This window comes from Schistocerca nitens, chromosome 4 (assembly GCF_023898315.1).
Source record: "Schistocerca nitens isolate TAMUIC-IGC-003100 chromosome 4, iqSchNite1.1, whole genome shotgun sequence".
Taxonomy (NCBI): domain Eukaryota; kingdom Metazoa; phylum Arthropoda; class Insecta; order Orthoptera; family Acrididae; genus Schistocerca; species Schistocerca nitens.
This window is the reverse complement of record NC_064617.1, coordinates 82,954,697-82,967,750: the sequence shown is the minus strand read 5'-3', so window position 1 is coordinate 82,967,750 and position 13,054 is coordinate 82,954,697. Positions and strand designations below refer to the sequence as shown.

The window sequence follows — 13,054 nt, the reverse complement described above, 5'->3', positions numbered from 1 at the left end:
TAAATATGATTAAAAATGGCCATTATGCCCCTTAAAACATGAAAGCATATTCTGGTAAAGAAAAAAAGATAAGAACCAATACCAAATTATGAGGTTTTTGGAACAGTAGTTTCTGTAACAAGTTAAGAAAATGACGAGGTGGTGAAAGAAAGAGAAAATAAATAAAGGCAAGCCTGAAGCTGCAAGAAGACAGCTGATTCTAGATCTCACATTAAAATACACTATACTTGGAAGATACCGAGAGTAAAACCATCAAGAAAATGAATTATGAAGTTCTGAAAGAGGAGTTGTATTAGTAAGTTTAGAATAAGTTGAAGTGGTTAGAGGAGAGAGGTAAATCAAAACAGGAAAGAGGGCATAAGAAGACAGCTAACTTTCATTCCTACATTAAAACACTACATGCATACAAAAGACTGTCACTAACATCATTAGCAAAGGAGTAGAGTAGAAAGTACGTATATGTTGAAAAAGAAATTAGTAACAAGCATTTATTCAGACAGTTAAAGTAAAGATATGACAGGAAGAGAAAGAAAAAGGATACAGAAAATGAGAAAAAATGCTGGATAAAACACAAAACAAATGACTGAAAAATTCTAAACTGAGAACTGATAGAAAGGAAGAAATTAAGTATAATAGATACATTAGGATTTAATAGCCAGCAATGAACTGTGGTCTTGCTGAAGGAACCATCCTGACAACAGGTGAAAACCTTTAGGAAAGCTACATAAAACATTAATCACGAAGCCAGTACGCTATGAGAGAATGAAGACTTCCAAAAACCCTTCTCTGTAATGAAAGAAAATATGGCTATGTAAGTGTAAATCTTCTGCAAGCACTTCCACTGAAACTGTTTCGAAATACAGATGTTCATATTTAACCTCTGCAAATGAATACAGTCAGTAACTATAAGTAAATGTGCAATATTCAAATTAACCTTAAGTTTTTTTCATGCAATATGAACTCTCCAGAGTAGCTACAGGATGTGGAGAGCACATGATAGAAGTGATGAAACTCCATTATTATAAAACGTTACTATCAAAATCATGTTTAAACTTGTAAATAAAATTATGCATTAGATCCACAATTATCCTGAAAAAGTAAGACTGGAACTTACCCGTCTCTCACGTTCTTCTGAATGACTATAACTTCGAGTGGATGAGGCGCAACTACCAGTCTCTGAACTGTTCTGTTAAAACATATATCATGTAAATGTACTGCAGATTTATTATTAATCTATTCCAAATTCTCTTCTCAATTTGAAAAATGCAGGCACATATTCTGATACCTTAAGTCACACAAATATGTTCCAAATGTATTCAAACAAGACCAGTTAATTAAAAAAAAGAAAAAATTTTTTTGTAAAAAATTGACCATTCAAACCAGTCAATTTTTAACAAATCATAATGTACTGATTAACTCTACAAACAATGGCAAGGGAGAGAGCTAGGGAATGGTGGTGGTTGTTAGTGTTTTACGTCCCGTCGACAACGAGGTCATTAGAGACGGAGCGCAAGCTCGGGTTAGGGAAGGATTGGGAAGGAAATCGGCCGTGCCCTTTCAAAGGAACCATCCCGGCATTTGCCTGAAACGATTTAGGGAAATCACGGAAAACCTAAATCAGGATGGCCGGAGACGGGATTGAACCGTCGTCCTCCCGAATGCGAGTCCAGTGTGCTAACCACTGCGCCACCTCGCTCGGTAGCTAGGGAATTCAAAGGTGATGAATCAAGTTACAAAGATAAGCCACATGACAAACTTAAAAAGACCTTCAACATTGTAAGTGTACTGCAGATCTTCCAGATGTATACATACGTATGGATACTGCATTTCATTGTTAACAATAGGAAAAAAAGAGCATATTCTAAAATTCCACTGTTAACACAATCATTAAGTCACTTGGAAAGAATTTTCATCAGCTTCCATTCAGAAATCTGCTGCATTCATGACTGTTATATTAACTTGTAAATTATAGATTGCAGCGATCAGCTGTTCTTTTTAAATTTTATTGTGCATATCTAGATTCACTGAGTATTCAATGATCTGTGGATGAAGCATGACCAACAGGCATTACATGCATTGAGCAAAAATAATAGTGCATTGAGAATGGCTAGCTTCCAGCCGAAATCTAGATCTGCATAATAAAATTTAAAAAGGACGACTGATCACTGCAATCTATAATTTACAAGAAAAGAATCTTATGAATAATTATAAATGTAAGCTTTGGTGGAAGAAAATATGATTAAAATAAATTTATAGGATGCATCTAAAATTACAATTACAGATTAGACAATTCTGTAATGACCGTCAATGCTGATTAACTGACCTGGCGCTCGCAGTGTGAAAGACGACGTTCCGCACGTTCGAGCTTGTCAGCCAACGACTGGAGTTTGCTCTCACTGTCACGCAAATCTTCCACCATTCCTGACAACTTCTGACGTTGTGCTTCTTGGCGCTATGGAAAAAGAAATTAAATTTGCACAAAAGTAAAAATTATAGAATGTGTGTGTGTGTGTGTGTGTGTGTGCGCGCGCGCGCGCGCGCATTGAAACATACAGTATGTTAATCTTGTTTATATTTGAAGAATAGTCAAGTTCACAAAACAAGCTGCTAACAAAGTTCTATTTCTATGGATTAGTTATCTGAAGTCCATAACCAAAGTTTGCAACAAAATGCTAACACCATGCATTAGAAAAACACATCTCTCCAAAAATAAGAGTCTACCCCTCATCCTGGGGTCCAAGGAACCTACTCTCACTGGTAACCTTCCCCAACATATTTCTCTCTCCTTCTTGAAGAAAGAACTAACAGTTTCAAAGTATAGAATAGTAGCTGTCAACACTACTAAATATTTCGTCTCCTGATGGCCACCTAGCTATTTTGTCTCATAATTTTTCTCAATTGATTTTCCTTTTCACACAAAAATAGTGCAGCCCTGTTTAAGTATTAGAAAAAAATGTAAAAATAAAATTGTAAACAAAATCTGTTTATTTCCATCACATAACTTTTTATATTTTTATTAATGTGACTGATGAACAAACGATTACCTTTCTCAAATTTTTAAACAGCTGGTCACATATGTGGTAAATGAGATACTGAAGATGAACATCTGAAATATACATACAGAGTGTTGTTGTTGTTGTTATTTTCACTCTGATGCCTGGTTTGACACAGCTCTCCAAGCTAGTCATCCTGTGCAAGTCTTGTCATCTCTGCATTACCACTGTAACATACATCTATTTGAACCTGCTTACTGTATCCAACCCTTGAACTCCCTCCACAATTTTACCCCTACCCCACACTTACTTCCATTACCAAAGCGAGAATTCCTTGACGCCTGACGATGTGCCCCATCAAACAATCCTTTTTTTCAGTTAAGTTGTGGCATAAATTTCCTTTTTCTCCAATTTGTTTCAGCACCTCCTCATTTGTTATTCGATCTACTCATCTAATCTTCAGCATTCTTTGAAAGCATCCCATTTCAGAAGCTCTTTATCATCCATGTTTCACTTCCAAACAAATCTACATTCCTGACAAATACCTTCAGAAAAAACTTCCTAACACTTACATTAATATTAGATGTTAACAAATTCCTCTTTTTCAGAAATGCTTTTCCTTGCTACTGCCAGTCTGCATTTATAGCCTCTCAACTAAATGACCAACATCAGCTATTTTGCTGGCCAAATAGCAAAAAGCATGTACTAGTTTTAGATTCTCATTTCCTGTTCTAACACCCTCTGTATTGCCTTCTTTCATACGACTATATTCCATTACCAATGTTTTACTTTTGTTGATGTTCATCTTATGATGTTCTTCTTATAACATCTTTTTCAAGACACTACCTATTCTGTTCAACTGCTCTTCCAAGTTCCTTGCTGCGTCTGATAAAATTACAATGTCATTAGCACACCTCAGGCCACAATCTTTTCTCACTCCCACCTCAACAACTGCTTTCCTTTCATGTCCTTCGACTCTTATAACTGCAGTCTGGTTTCTATACAAACTGTAAATAATGTTTCACTTTGTGTATATTATCCCTGCTACCTGCAAATTTTCAAAGAGTGCAGCCCAGTCAGCACTGTGAAAAGCTTTCTCTAAATATACAAATGCAATAAATGTAGATTTGATTTTCTTCAACATATCTTCTAGGATAGTTCACAAGGTCAGTATTGCCTTGCACATTCCTACATAACTCAAACTAATTTTCCTAAATAATTCAGATATGGCAAAAATAAATAAATAAATAAAATAAAATAAAAAATTCTAATGAGTTGTCCTAGTCAGAAGGACAACGTACATTATACTGAACATGATATTTCCACACAAAAAGTTGGACGTTAGCCAGCCAAAATTGAATGAAGTTTCAATAACACTCTTAGATGTAGAAAATACAAAGCTGTTAGTAACAGTAACATCCATCTCTTCATGGCAGAATTTATACATTTTTACAGCAGTGAGAGGAATATGAATGCCTAGCAGATAATTGTATAAACATTTATGTACATCCACCTATTCTGTTCTTCAATGAATGATCAGTGCAGTTTTGTCCATGTAACTCGATGACATGAAATACCAATAACTGTTTTCCTTAGGTGCATTAATCATATTGGCTGCTAAGACACTGCTCACCTTTCTGTCAATGGATGCAAATATGATATTTACCCTTTTCAAAAGTGTGTTTAAGACTAGCTTTTTGTTTAATTCTGAGATATGAGTCTGCAAATACTATATATACTTACCGGGTCACCTGAGGCTTTCAAGGCGTCCATCAATGTGGTTGTTTGTTTAATGTAGTCTCGAATCTGATTCAGACGACTAACAACTTGGGCACGATCAGGCTGCAAAAACAATTATTTTCTTTCCATACTTTTGACAAAGAGCAACGCCAAATGATGTGTAGACAGTCAAACACACATTACAGCATTCATGTAAAGAATGTGAATTCATTGTGAATCACTTTGCTTAGGAGCTGTAAAAATCACGAGCCAAAAAAATTAACATTTCTCCAATATTAGAGAAGGAAAGTTGCTACTCACCATATAGTGGATATGCTGAGTCGCGACAGGCACAACAAAAAGATTGACACAATTATAGCTTTCGGCCATTGAGGCCTTTGTCAGCAACAGACATACATTCACACACGCACGCGCGCGCGCGCGCACACACACACACACACACACACACACACACACACACACGCAACTTGCTCACGCGTCTGCATTCTCAGATAACTGAAACCACACTGCAAGCAGCAGCACCAGTGCATGATGGGAGTGGCGACTGGGTGGGAGTAACGAGGAGGCTGGGGCGGGGATGGGGTGGGATACTATGGTGGGGGTGGCGGACATTGAAGTGCTGCAGTTTAGACAGAGGGCAGGAGAGAAGGTGGGGAGGGGGTTGGGGGTAAGAAGCGGAAAGGAGAGGAATAAAGAGACAGGGTGTGCCGGTGAAATGACAGCTGTGTAGTGCTGGAATGGGAACAGGGAGGGGCTGGATGGGTGAGGACACTGACTAACGAAGATTGAGACCAAGAGGGTTACGGGAACATAGGATGCATTGCAGGGAGAGTTTCCCCCTCCCTGTTCCCATTCCAGCACTAAACAGCTATAATTTCACTGCCACAGAAGGTTGAGACCAAGAGGGTTACGGGAACATAGGATGCATTGCAGGGAGAGTTTCCCCCCTCCCTGTTCTCATTCCAGCACTAAACAGCCATAATTTCACTGCCACACCCAGTCTTTTAATTTCTTTTTATTTCTCTCCTTTCTGCTACTTCCTCCCCCCCCCCTTTCCCCTCTTCACCTTCTCTCCTATCCTCCGTCTAAACTGCAGCACTTCAATGTCCGCCACTCCCACCATACTATCCCTCCCCATCCCCGCCCCAGCCTCCTCCTTACCCCCACCCAATCGCCACTCCCATCATGCACTGGTGCTGCTGCTTGCAGTGTGGTTTCAGTTATCTGAGACTGGAGACGTGTGTGCAAGTTGTGTGTGTGTGTGTGTGTGTGTGTGTGTGTGTGTGTGTGTGTGTGTGTGTGTGCGCATGGGAGCGCGCGCGCACGCGTGTATGAATGTATGTCTATTTATTGCTGACAAAGGCCTTAATGGCCAAAAGCTATAATTGTGTCAATCTTTTTGTTGTGCCTATCGCGACTCAGCGTCTCCACTATATGGTGAGTAGCACCTTTCCTTCTCTAATATTGTTACATTCCATCCTGGATTTTCCATTGTTCGATTTTAACATTTCTCCAATGTCTTCCTCACTAATTGCAGAAAGAAAAATAATTTTCACTGTCCCCTGAGAAGTTCTTACTGCTATATCTTAAAATCTACAAATTCAGTGATCAGTATAAATTTCAAGTATTAAAATTTAAGAATAAGTAGGACACTTCCACTTACTAGGTTCACAAAGCTGTTTAAAAATTATTGAACACAAGCAAAGGAAGCAGGTTTATAGCTGAAGACTATTCTCAAATTACATTCATTACAATAAGAAAGGAGACGAGTAAAAAAAAAAAAAAAAAAAAATGAAAAAGTGAAAATGAGTAATATATGCTGGACTGCAATAGGAAGTTTATGGAATGTAGAAGATCTTTGACATTGTAACAGAATTTTCACAAAGTTGATAAAGCAGTGACTATTGTCAACACAAAACAATCTTGAACAGAAAATAGATGCAATAATAATACTCATGAAGGAGTTTATACAGACAGTTATAAAGATAGGGATCTAAGGCAAAGTAAAAGTCAATTGAAGCAGTCAATTATAAGAAAATTACACAGGCTAAGCAAGCTGGAAAATTAAATTTGCAGAAGTATGTAGATGATGACAATGCAATATTTTTGGAGGAAAAAAAAAAAAAAGAGAGACCGAAGAAATAATGACAACAAAGTGAGACTGAATTCACATCATAACATAAAGTGTGGTACAATATTGTGATGATAACACTATATCATAAGGAGCTGTTCCTCATAATATTTTGCAGCTATAAGCACATCATGAAGAACATGTTTATACTGCAACTGTACTGATATTGACTAAATTGTTTAAGAATTCCTAATTTCAATTTATTACCTTTGATATATTACTCTTACTGTCCGTATCTTGAACCATATTGCGAGCTGCTGTTGCTTCGTGGCCATTCATGGTTGGTGGGAGAAAATTGTGGACACTCCAATTTCCCTTCAACACAAAGACTTTGTGTGTTATTTGTACACTGAATCATCAGCAGATTATAATAAGATGTACATAATTATCGTATCTCCCTCACCTGTAATTCTTCAGCGTGCAGGAGATGATGTGTCCCAATACTAGTACAGTCAACAGGACCTAATTAAAATTATATTAATATGTAAGCCTTCTTCACAAAATTCTACACAGAAAAGATAAAATAATGATAAATTATTATTTTATGTTTCTCAATCACTAAAGCTGCAATCTTTCGAGTTTACATATTTTCGCTGAGCCTTTGTTTTTAAAGACATATCTCTATACTTTCAAATTAATGTCTTCACTGGATAGTGTTCCATTCGTATGTTATGCCAAGAAATGTGATAGAAAATGTTTCTTTACCTGAAGCTATAAAGGTTATTTTAATCATTCTGAGAGGGATGTTCAATAAGCAATGCAAAACTTTTTTTTCTGAATGCAAGTTGCTTTTATTCAGGGTTCCAGTACACCATATTATTCCCCACTATTCTGATTACAAAACACTATTTTTCAATGTGTTGGCCTCATGCCAGCTTACATGGTATCACTCTACTGGTTGACATTGGAGCCAACGTCTTGCTGCACCAATAACCCCCCTCCCCCCATCATCCATGTACTGCTTCCCTTAGAGTGCATCCTTCATTAAGCTAAACAGATGGAATTCAGAAGGAGTGAGATTCAGACTGTAGGGTGGATAAGGACAAATTGTCAAATAAAGTTTTGTGAGCTGCTCTCAGGTACACACACTTTTGTGACGCCTTACACTGTCATGGAGAAGGAAAAATTCATTTGCATTTTTGTGATGATGAACATGCTGAAGTTGTTTCTTCAATTTCCTGAGGTTAGCACAATACACTTCGGAGTTAATTGTTGCACCACAAGTAAGAACATCAAACAGAATAACCCCTTCAGAGTCCCATGTGATCATCGCCATGACTTAACTGGCTGAGGGTGCAGCTTTGAAATTTTTCTTCAGTGGAGAGGTGGTGTCGTGTCACGTCATGGACTGCCATTTTGTTTCCAGTCCAAATAATGAACCTCTGTTTCATTGCCTGTGACGATATTTGGCAAAAAGTTGTTACAATCTGCCTCATAAAGTGCATGCAATTCCACACAGATTATCCGTCTTTGCTCTTTATGGTCTTCTGTCAGACATTGAGCAACCAAGCGTGCAGACACCTTTGAGTACCCCAAATGATGGATGAGTGTGTCAGCACTACCAACAGACACATCCAGTTGTGCAGCAAGGTGTAATATTGCGATTCATCAATCAACTTGAATAAGAGTGTCCGCACATTCCAATGATGCACGAGTCACAACTGTGTGCGGCCAGCTGCCACATGGAAGACCAGACAGCTTGCGATGGTGTCAGATGCCTTGCTCAATGACTCACCATGCTTTTGTTCACTGCCAGGTCTCCACGGGAATTCTGCAAGTGCCTTCGAATATCTCCGATGGTTTGGTTTTCCATCAAAAGAAACTAAATGACAGCTCTCTGCTTGGAACACACCTCTATTACAGATGCCATTTTGAAGGCTACGTATGAGATGTGTTCAAAAAGTAAGGTGACTCTATATTTTTATGAACAAATATTTATTTATTCATCGATATTCATGTTGTCCCCTTCAAAGTAATCCCCGTCAAATACAATATACTTGTGCCAACGCTTCTTCCAATTCTCGAAACACTTCTCATAGGCACTTTTTCGTACAGCCTTCAGTATTTCCAGTGATGCAGTTTTTATTTCCTCAATCGTTGAAAATCTTCATCCTTTTATAGGTCTCTTCAGTGTTGGCAACAGGAAAAAGTCACAGGGGGCTAAATCCGGAGAATATGGTGGCTGAGGCATGATTGTTGTGCTGTTTTTGGCCCAAAAAATCTCTCACAAGCAACGATGAGTGAGCAAGTGCACTGTTGTGATGCAAAAGCCATGAGTTGTTTTTCCACAATTCCGGACAGTTTTTGCATATTGCTTCTCGCAAGCAGTGCATAACATCAAGGTAATACTCCTTATTTACCGTACGACATTGAGACTTTGACATTTGATCAAATTTAGCATGCTCTTTTCGGTCTTGGTTCTCCGTGATGCTTTCATTGAGACGATTGGGCTTTGGTTTCAACCTCATAACCGTAAACCTATGTTTCGTCCCCAGTTATGGCCCTTTTGAGCAAATCAGGATCATCATCGACGTCATTCAAGAGCTCCTGAGCAACGCTCATGCAACGGTTCTTCTGATCAAAATTGAGAAGTTTTGGAACCAACTTCACTAACATATGTCTCATGTCCAAAACGCCCAAAAAATTGCACGGTACGAGTTGATCAATTTGCCAACATCCTCAGCATCTTCTCTTACAGTAATCTGATGATTTTCCAAAACCATTTTCTTCACAGCTTCGAAGTTATCATCTGTTGTTGATGTGTTGGGATGTCCAGAGCGAGGTTTGTAATTGGCATCTTCTTGGCCATTTTGGAAGAGCTTGTACCACTTATTAACTTTTTTTTTTACTTAGAGCAGATTCACTATATGCCACTGTCAACATTTCAAGTGTTTTAGAGCACTTGATTCCATTTTTCACACAAAATTTAATGCAAATTCTTTGCTCCATTTTTTATGATCGGAAATCACCGAGTACACTAAAACACATCTTTCTATCTGTCAGAAACAAATCAAGTATACTGCACACTTGAAACTTTGAACATATGTTTGGGACATGTGTACCAACATAACAAAAAAAAAAAAAATTGCTAATCGAACGTATGTTGCCCACTCAATTTGAAAAGTCACCTTACTTTTTGAACAGCCCTCGTACAGCGCTGCCACCTACTGGAACTTCTTGAAACTACAGGTGCTGGAGTGGCAATACTCCATGATGTTCCACAACAAATTCCCCATTTTTTTCAACTGGATTTAGCCAAGGAAAAAAAATGTGTTGCATTACTTATTGAACACCCCTCTAAATATGGTTGCTGTTTGTGATGAGTCTCTGGGCAATTTGTTTTTAGTTCACAGTTTACTTTCGCATTATTGGTGAAAGGAAGAGTGGATTGTCCACAGTCAAGTTTACTCGTCATTTCTCCTGGAGTCTCACAAAGGAATAGTCCAATCCATCATGTTGAAACCAGTCTCGAAATGTTTTACATTGAAAGAATACACCAAAAAGATGGCACTGTCAGAATTTTAGCTGCTGACACAGATGGCAAATATTTTAAAAAGTCCTGTTTAACTTATTCATTTCTGCCAGCTGCAGATGTGCTTTTATCAGCATTGTACAGCCTCCCTGCCTAGTGGCGAATGAGCGGAACCAGCTTTGATGAGAGTGTGCACCCTATGGTGCGGGACAAGAGGGAATTTCAGTAACTTAAGTCACACAATAAACATCACATATCATTAGTTTTTTGGATCATTATGGCTCATACTGACAGCTAAGCTGTTGCAGATGTAATTGTTCCACAGGTAACCAGCAGTAAACAAAACCCATGGCATGTTTTGATATCATGTTACATATGTCTTCCATTATTTCAATCAGGAATTAAATTTGTTGAAACAGAAAAGTACATACATGCACATCTTGCTGCAACAAGTCTTGTAGCAAAGTTCTTACAATAATTTTGAATTTTATACATTTTACTCACAATGAAACAGTTTCTTTTATATAGCTTATTGTCTGCACAAAAATGCAAAGTGTCTATTGAGTGAGGAAAGTAAATATTTTTCCTCACACCAGGCACACTCCAGAATCAAAAAGTTTATATATTTAGGCACTTCATTGTAATTACTTATTTTGTTTCGACAAAATCTGAACAGAGTAAGAAACAGCCCCAGCTGCTGTTCTGTGAACAAAGCATAGATGGTCAAGTTTACAAAATGTAGCAATGCAAACTGAGAATGCACAAATGACCAAAGTTTAAGAATACTTTTCCATTGATAAGCCTTAAATGATGATGAGCTATCGGAAATTATACTGTTTGGCAATTTTCTAATCAACTTGATGTTCTGGGGGGAATCCATATTATATAGACAGTCTCTTTGTTGTCGACCTGAAAGATAGTTGGGTCATTATGTCTAAGCCAACAAAAGCAACAAATCATTTTTTGCAGCTGGTAAGAAGACATTTCGAATTAAACACTGAAAAATACTATTACTGACAATAACACTATAGCAAGTAAACTATTGTTGGTTTTTTAACTATCCAAACTTTTTGTGAGATTCCTAAATACTGATATAATGATGGGGATATAGCAATTCACTCATACTTATCACTGGTGTTTTTGTATACAATCATTGATTGCACAATTACCTGCCTATTTTTTCACTGCAAAACAACAAAGGGTAGTTGCTTTATAAGATCTGACTGATAAGCAGTTGTGTGGATAAAAGCACACTTCCTCTTCACTTCAGCTACAAATACCATACGAGACCTTGAGGCTGTTTAACCAGTTCGAGGAAACCTGGATATCATATAAGTCTATTTAACTAGCAATTCAGAGAGCCCAGTCTCGAAAGTATGCATCAAATGGTCCACTGTGTTTCACACAAACAGTTCTAAATCTTTCAAACAGTGTTCTCGCACCCTTTTCGGAGTTTCATTTTGGTGCACATCAGTTTCGCATGTAATTCTTTCCTCCATTTGTGCAATTCACAATTACATTTTACAGAACAAACTTAAGTACGTTTCCCCCCTCCATCATTTGACATAAAATTCCTATCACCATTTGAATTAGTGTCATATAAAAGTGGCAAATCACACATGTGTAGGTCTTAAGACGACTTACATAATGTTGCGTACATACCACATTCCTCATATTTCATCTTTGTGAGATTGGGAACATTAAATTGATTCCACATTACAGTGATAAACTGGTACCTGCACAATGACAGATTCTATTAGAGAAAACACAATGAATATTTAATTCAGTTTTATTCCCATTGTTAACAACTACTAATACCATAAAAACAACTGATACCTATTGTTGTTTACATCTAAGTCAACATCCATACCCCAAAGTCACTGTGTACTGCATGGCAGAGGTTTCTTCCTGTTCCATTCACTAATGGAGCATGGGAAGACTGACTGCTTAAATTTCTCTGTGAGTGCTGTAGTTAGGGTTGACTGTTTAAATTCTTCTGTGTGTGCTGTAATTAGTTTAATCTTGTCTTCGAAGTCCCTGTGGAACTGTATAGAGGATACATTGCAAATTCAAGAGACAACTAACTGTCAATCTTTATGATCTGGTTGTATAATATTATCTGTTTATTGAATTGCTGTCAGCCAAAACTGTGCAATGCAATGTCTGCTCCGGCCACACTAGGGGTATATGTTTCTCCCGCCACCTGGTGAAAAATGATATTGGAAATTTTCAACAGTTTAAAAACTTGCAATGAAGCTAAGCAGATAAAATATTAACAGGGCATTTATATGGTTGTATTCTAACTATGGGAAAAATTTTGTGGCTGGTTTTAATATGCTGAATTGCACCATTCCCGTCAGACTTACTTTTGGTTCGACACGCAGTTTGGAAAGTTCAAAAAGGTGAACTGAGCTCACTGTGTTCTGTTTTCATTGGAAGTTTTTGATATACTAGGATTCAAATATCTTTTGAAATGATTTTAAGACCACATATGAATTTAGAATAACAGGAATACTGTTTGTGTGAATATAGATTTTCCCAGCATATACTACTGATGAAAAGCTTCACCAGAAGACGATGAGTACAGCACTTGTGAAAATGTCATGGTACCTTAAACCTGTAACCCAACTGGAAACCCGAGAGCTTTTCATCATAAATATTGTTATTTTTGTCTTGTAAAGCAGGAAAAAGGCAATGAAACATATTTTATTCCCAATA

At 37.6% G+C, this 13,054-nt stretch overlaps 1 protein-coding gene across 6 annotated transcripts in view; it reads right to left on the bottom strand.

Annotated features, from left to right (window-relative positions):
* LOC126251840 (pericentriolar material 1 protein-like) overlaps positions 1–13,054 on the bottom strand; it is a 781,694-nt gene that overhangs the window by 343,184 nt on the left and 425,456 nt on the right. For all 6 annotated transcript variants that reach the window (XM_049952507.1, XM_049952508.1, XM_049952506.1 and 3 more), the window contains 5 exons: positions 7,268–7,326; positions 7,072–7,179; positions 4,737–4,835; positions 2,324–2,452; positions 1,115–1,186 (listed from right to left, as the gene is read on the bottom strand). In XM_049952507.1, coding sequence (XP_049808464.1) covers positions 1,115–1,186; positions 2,324–2,452; positions 4,737–4,835; positions 7,072–7,179; positions 7,268–7,326 — 467 coding nt within the window. The remainder of the gene's footprint in view (positions 1–1,114; positions 1,187–2,323; positions 2,453–4,736; positions 4,836–7,071; positions 7,180–7,267; positions 7,327–13,054) is intronic.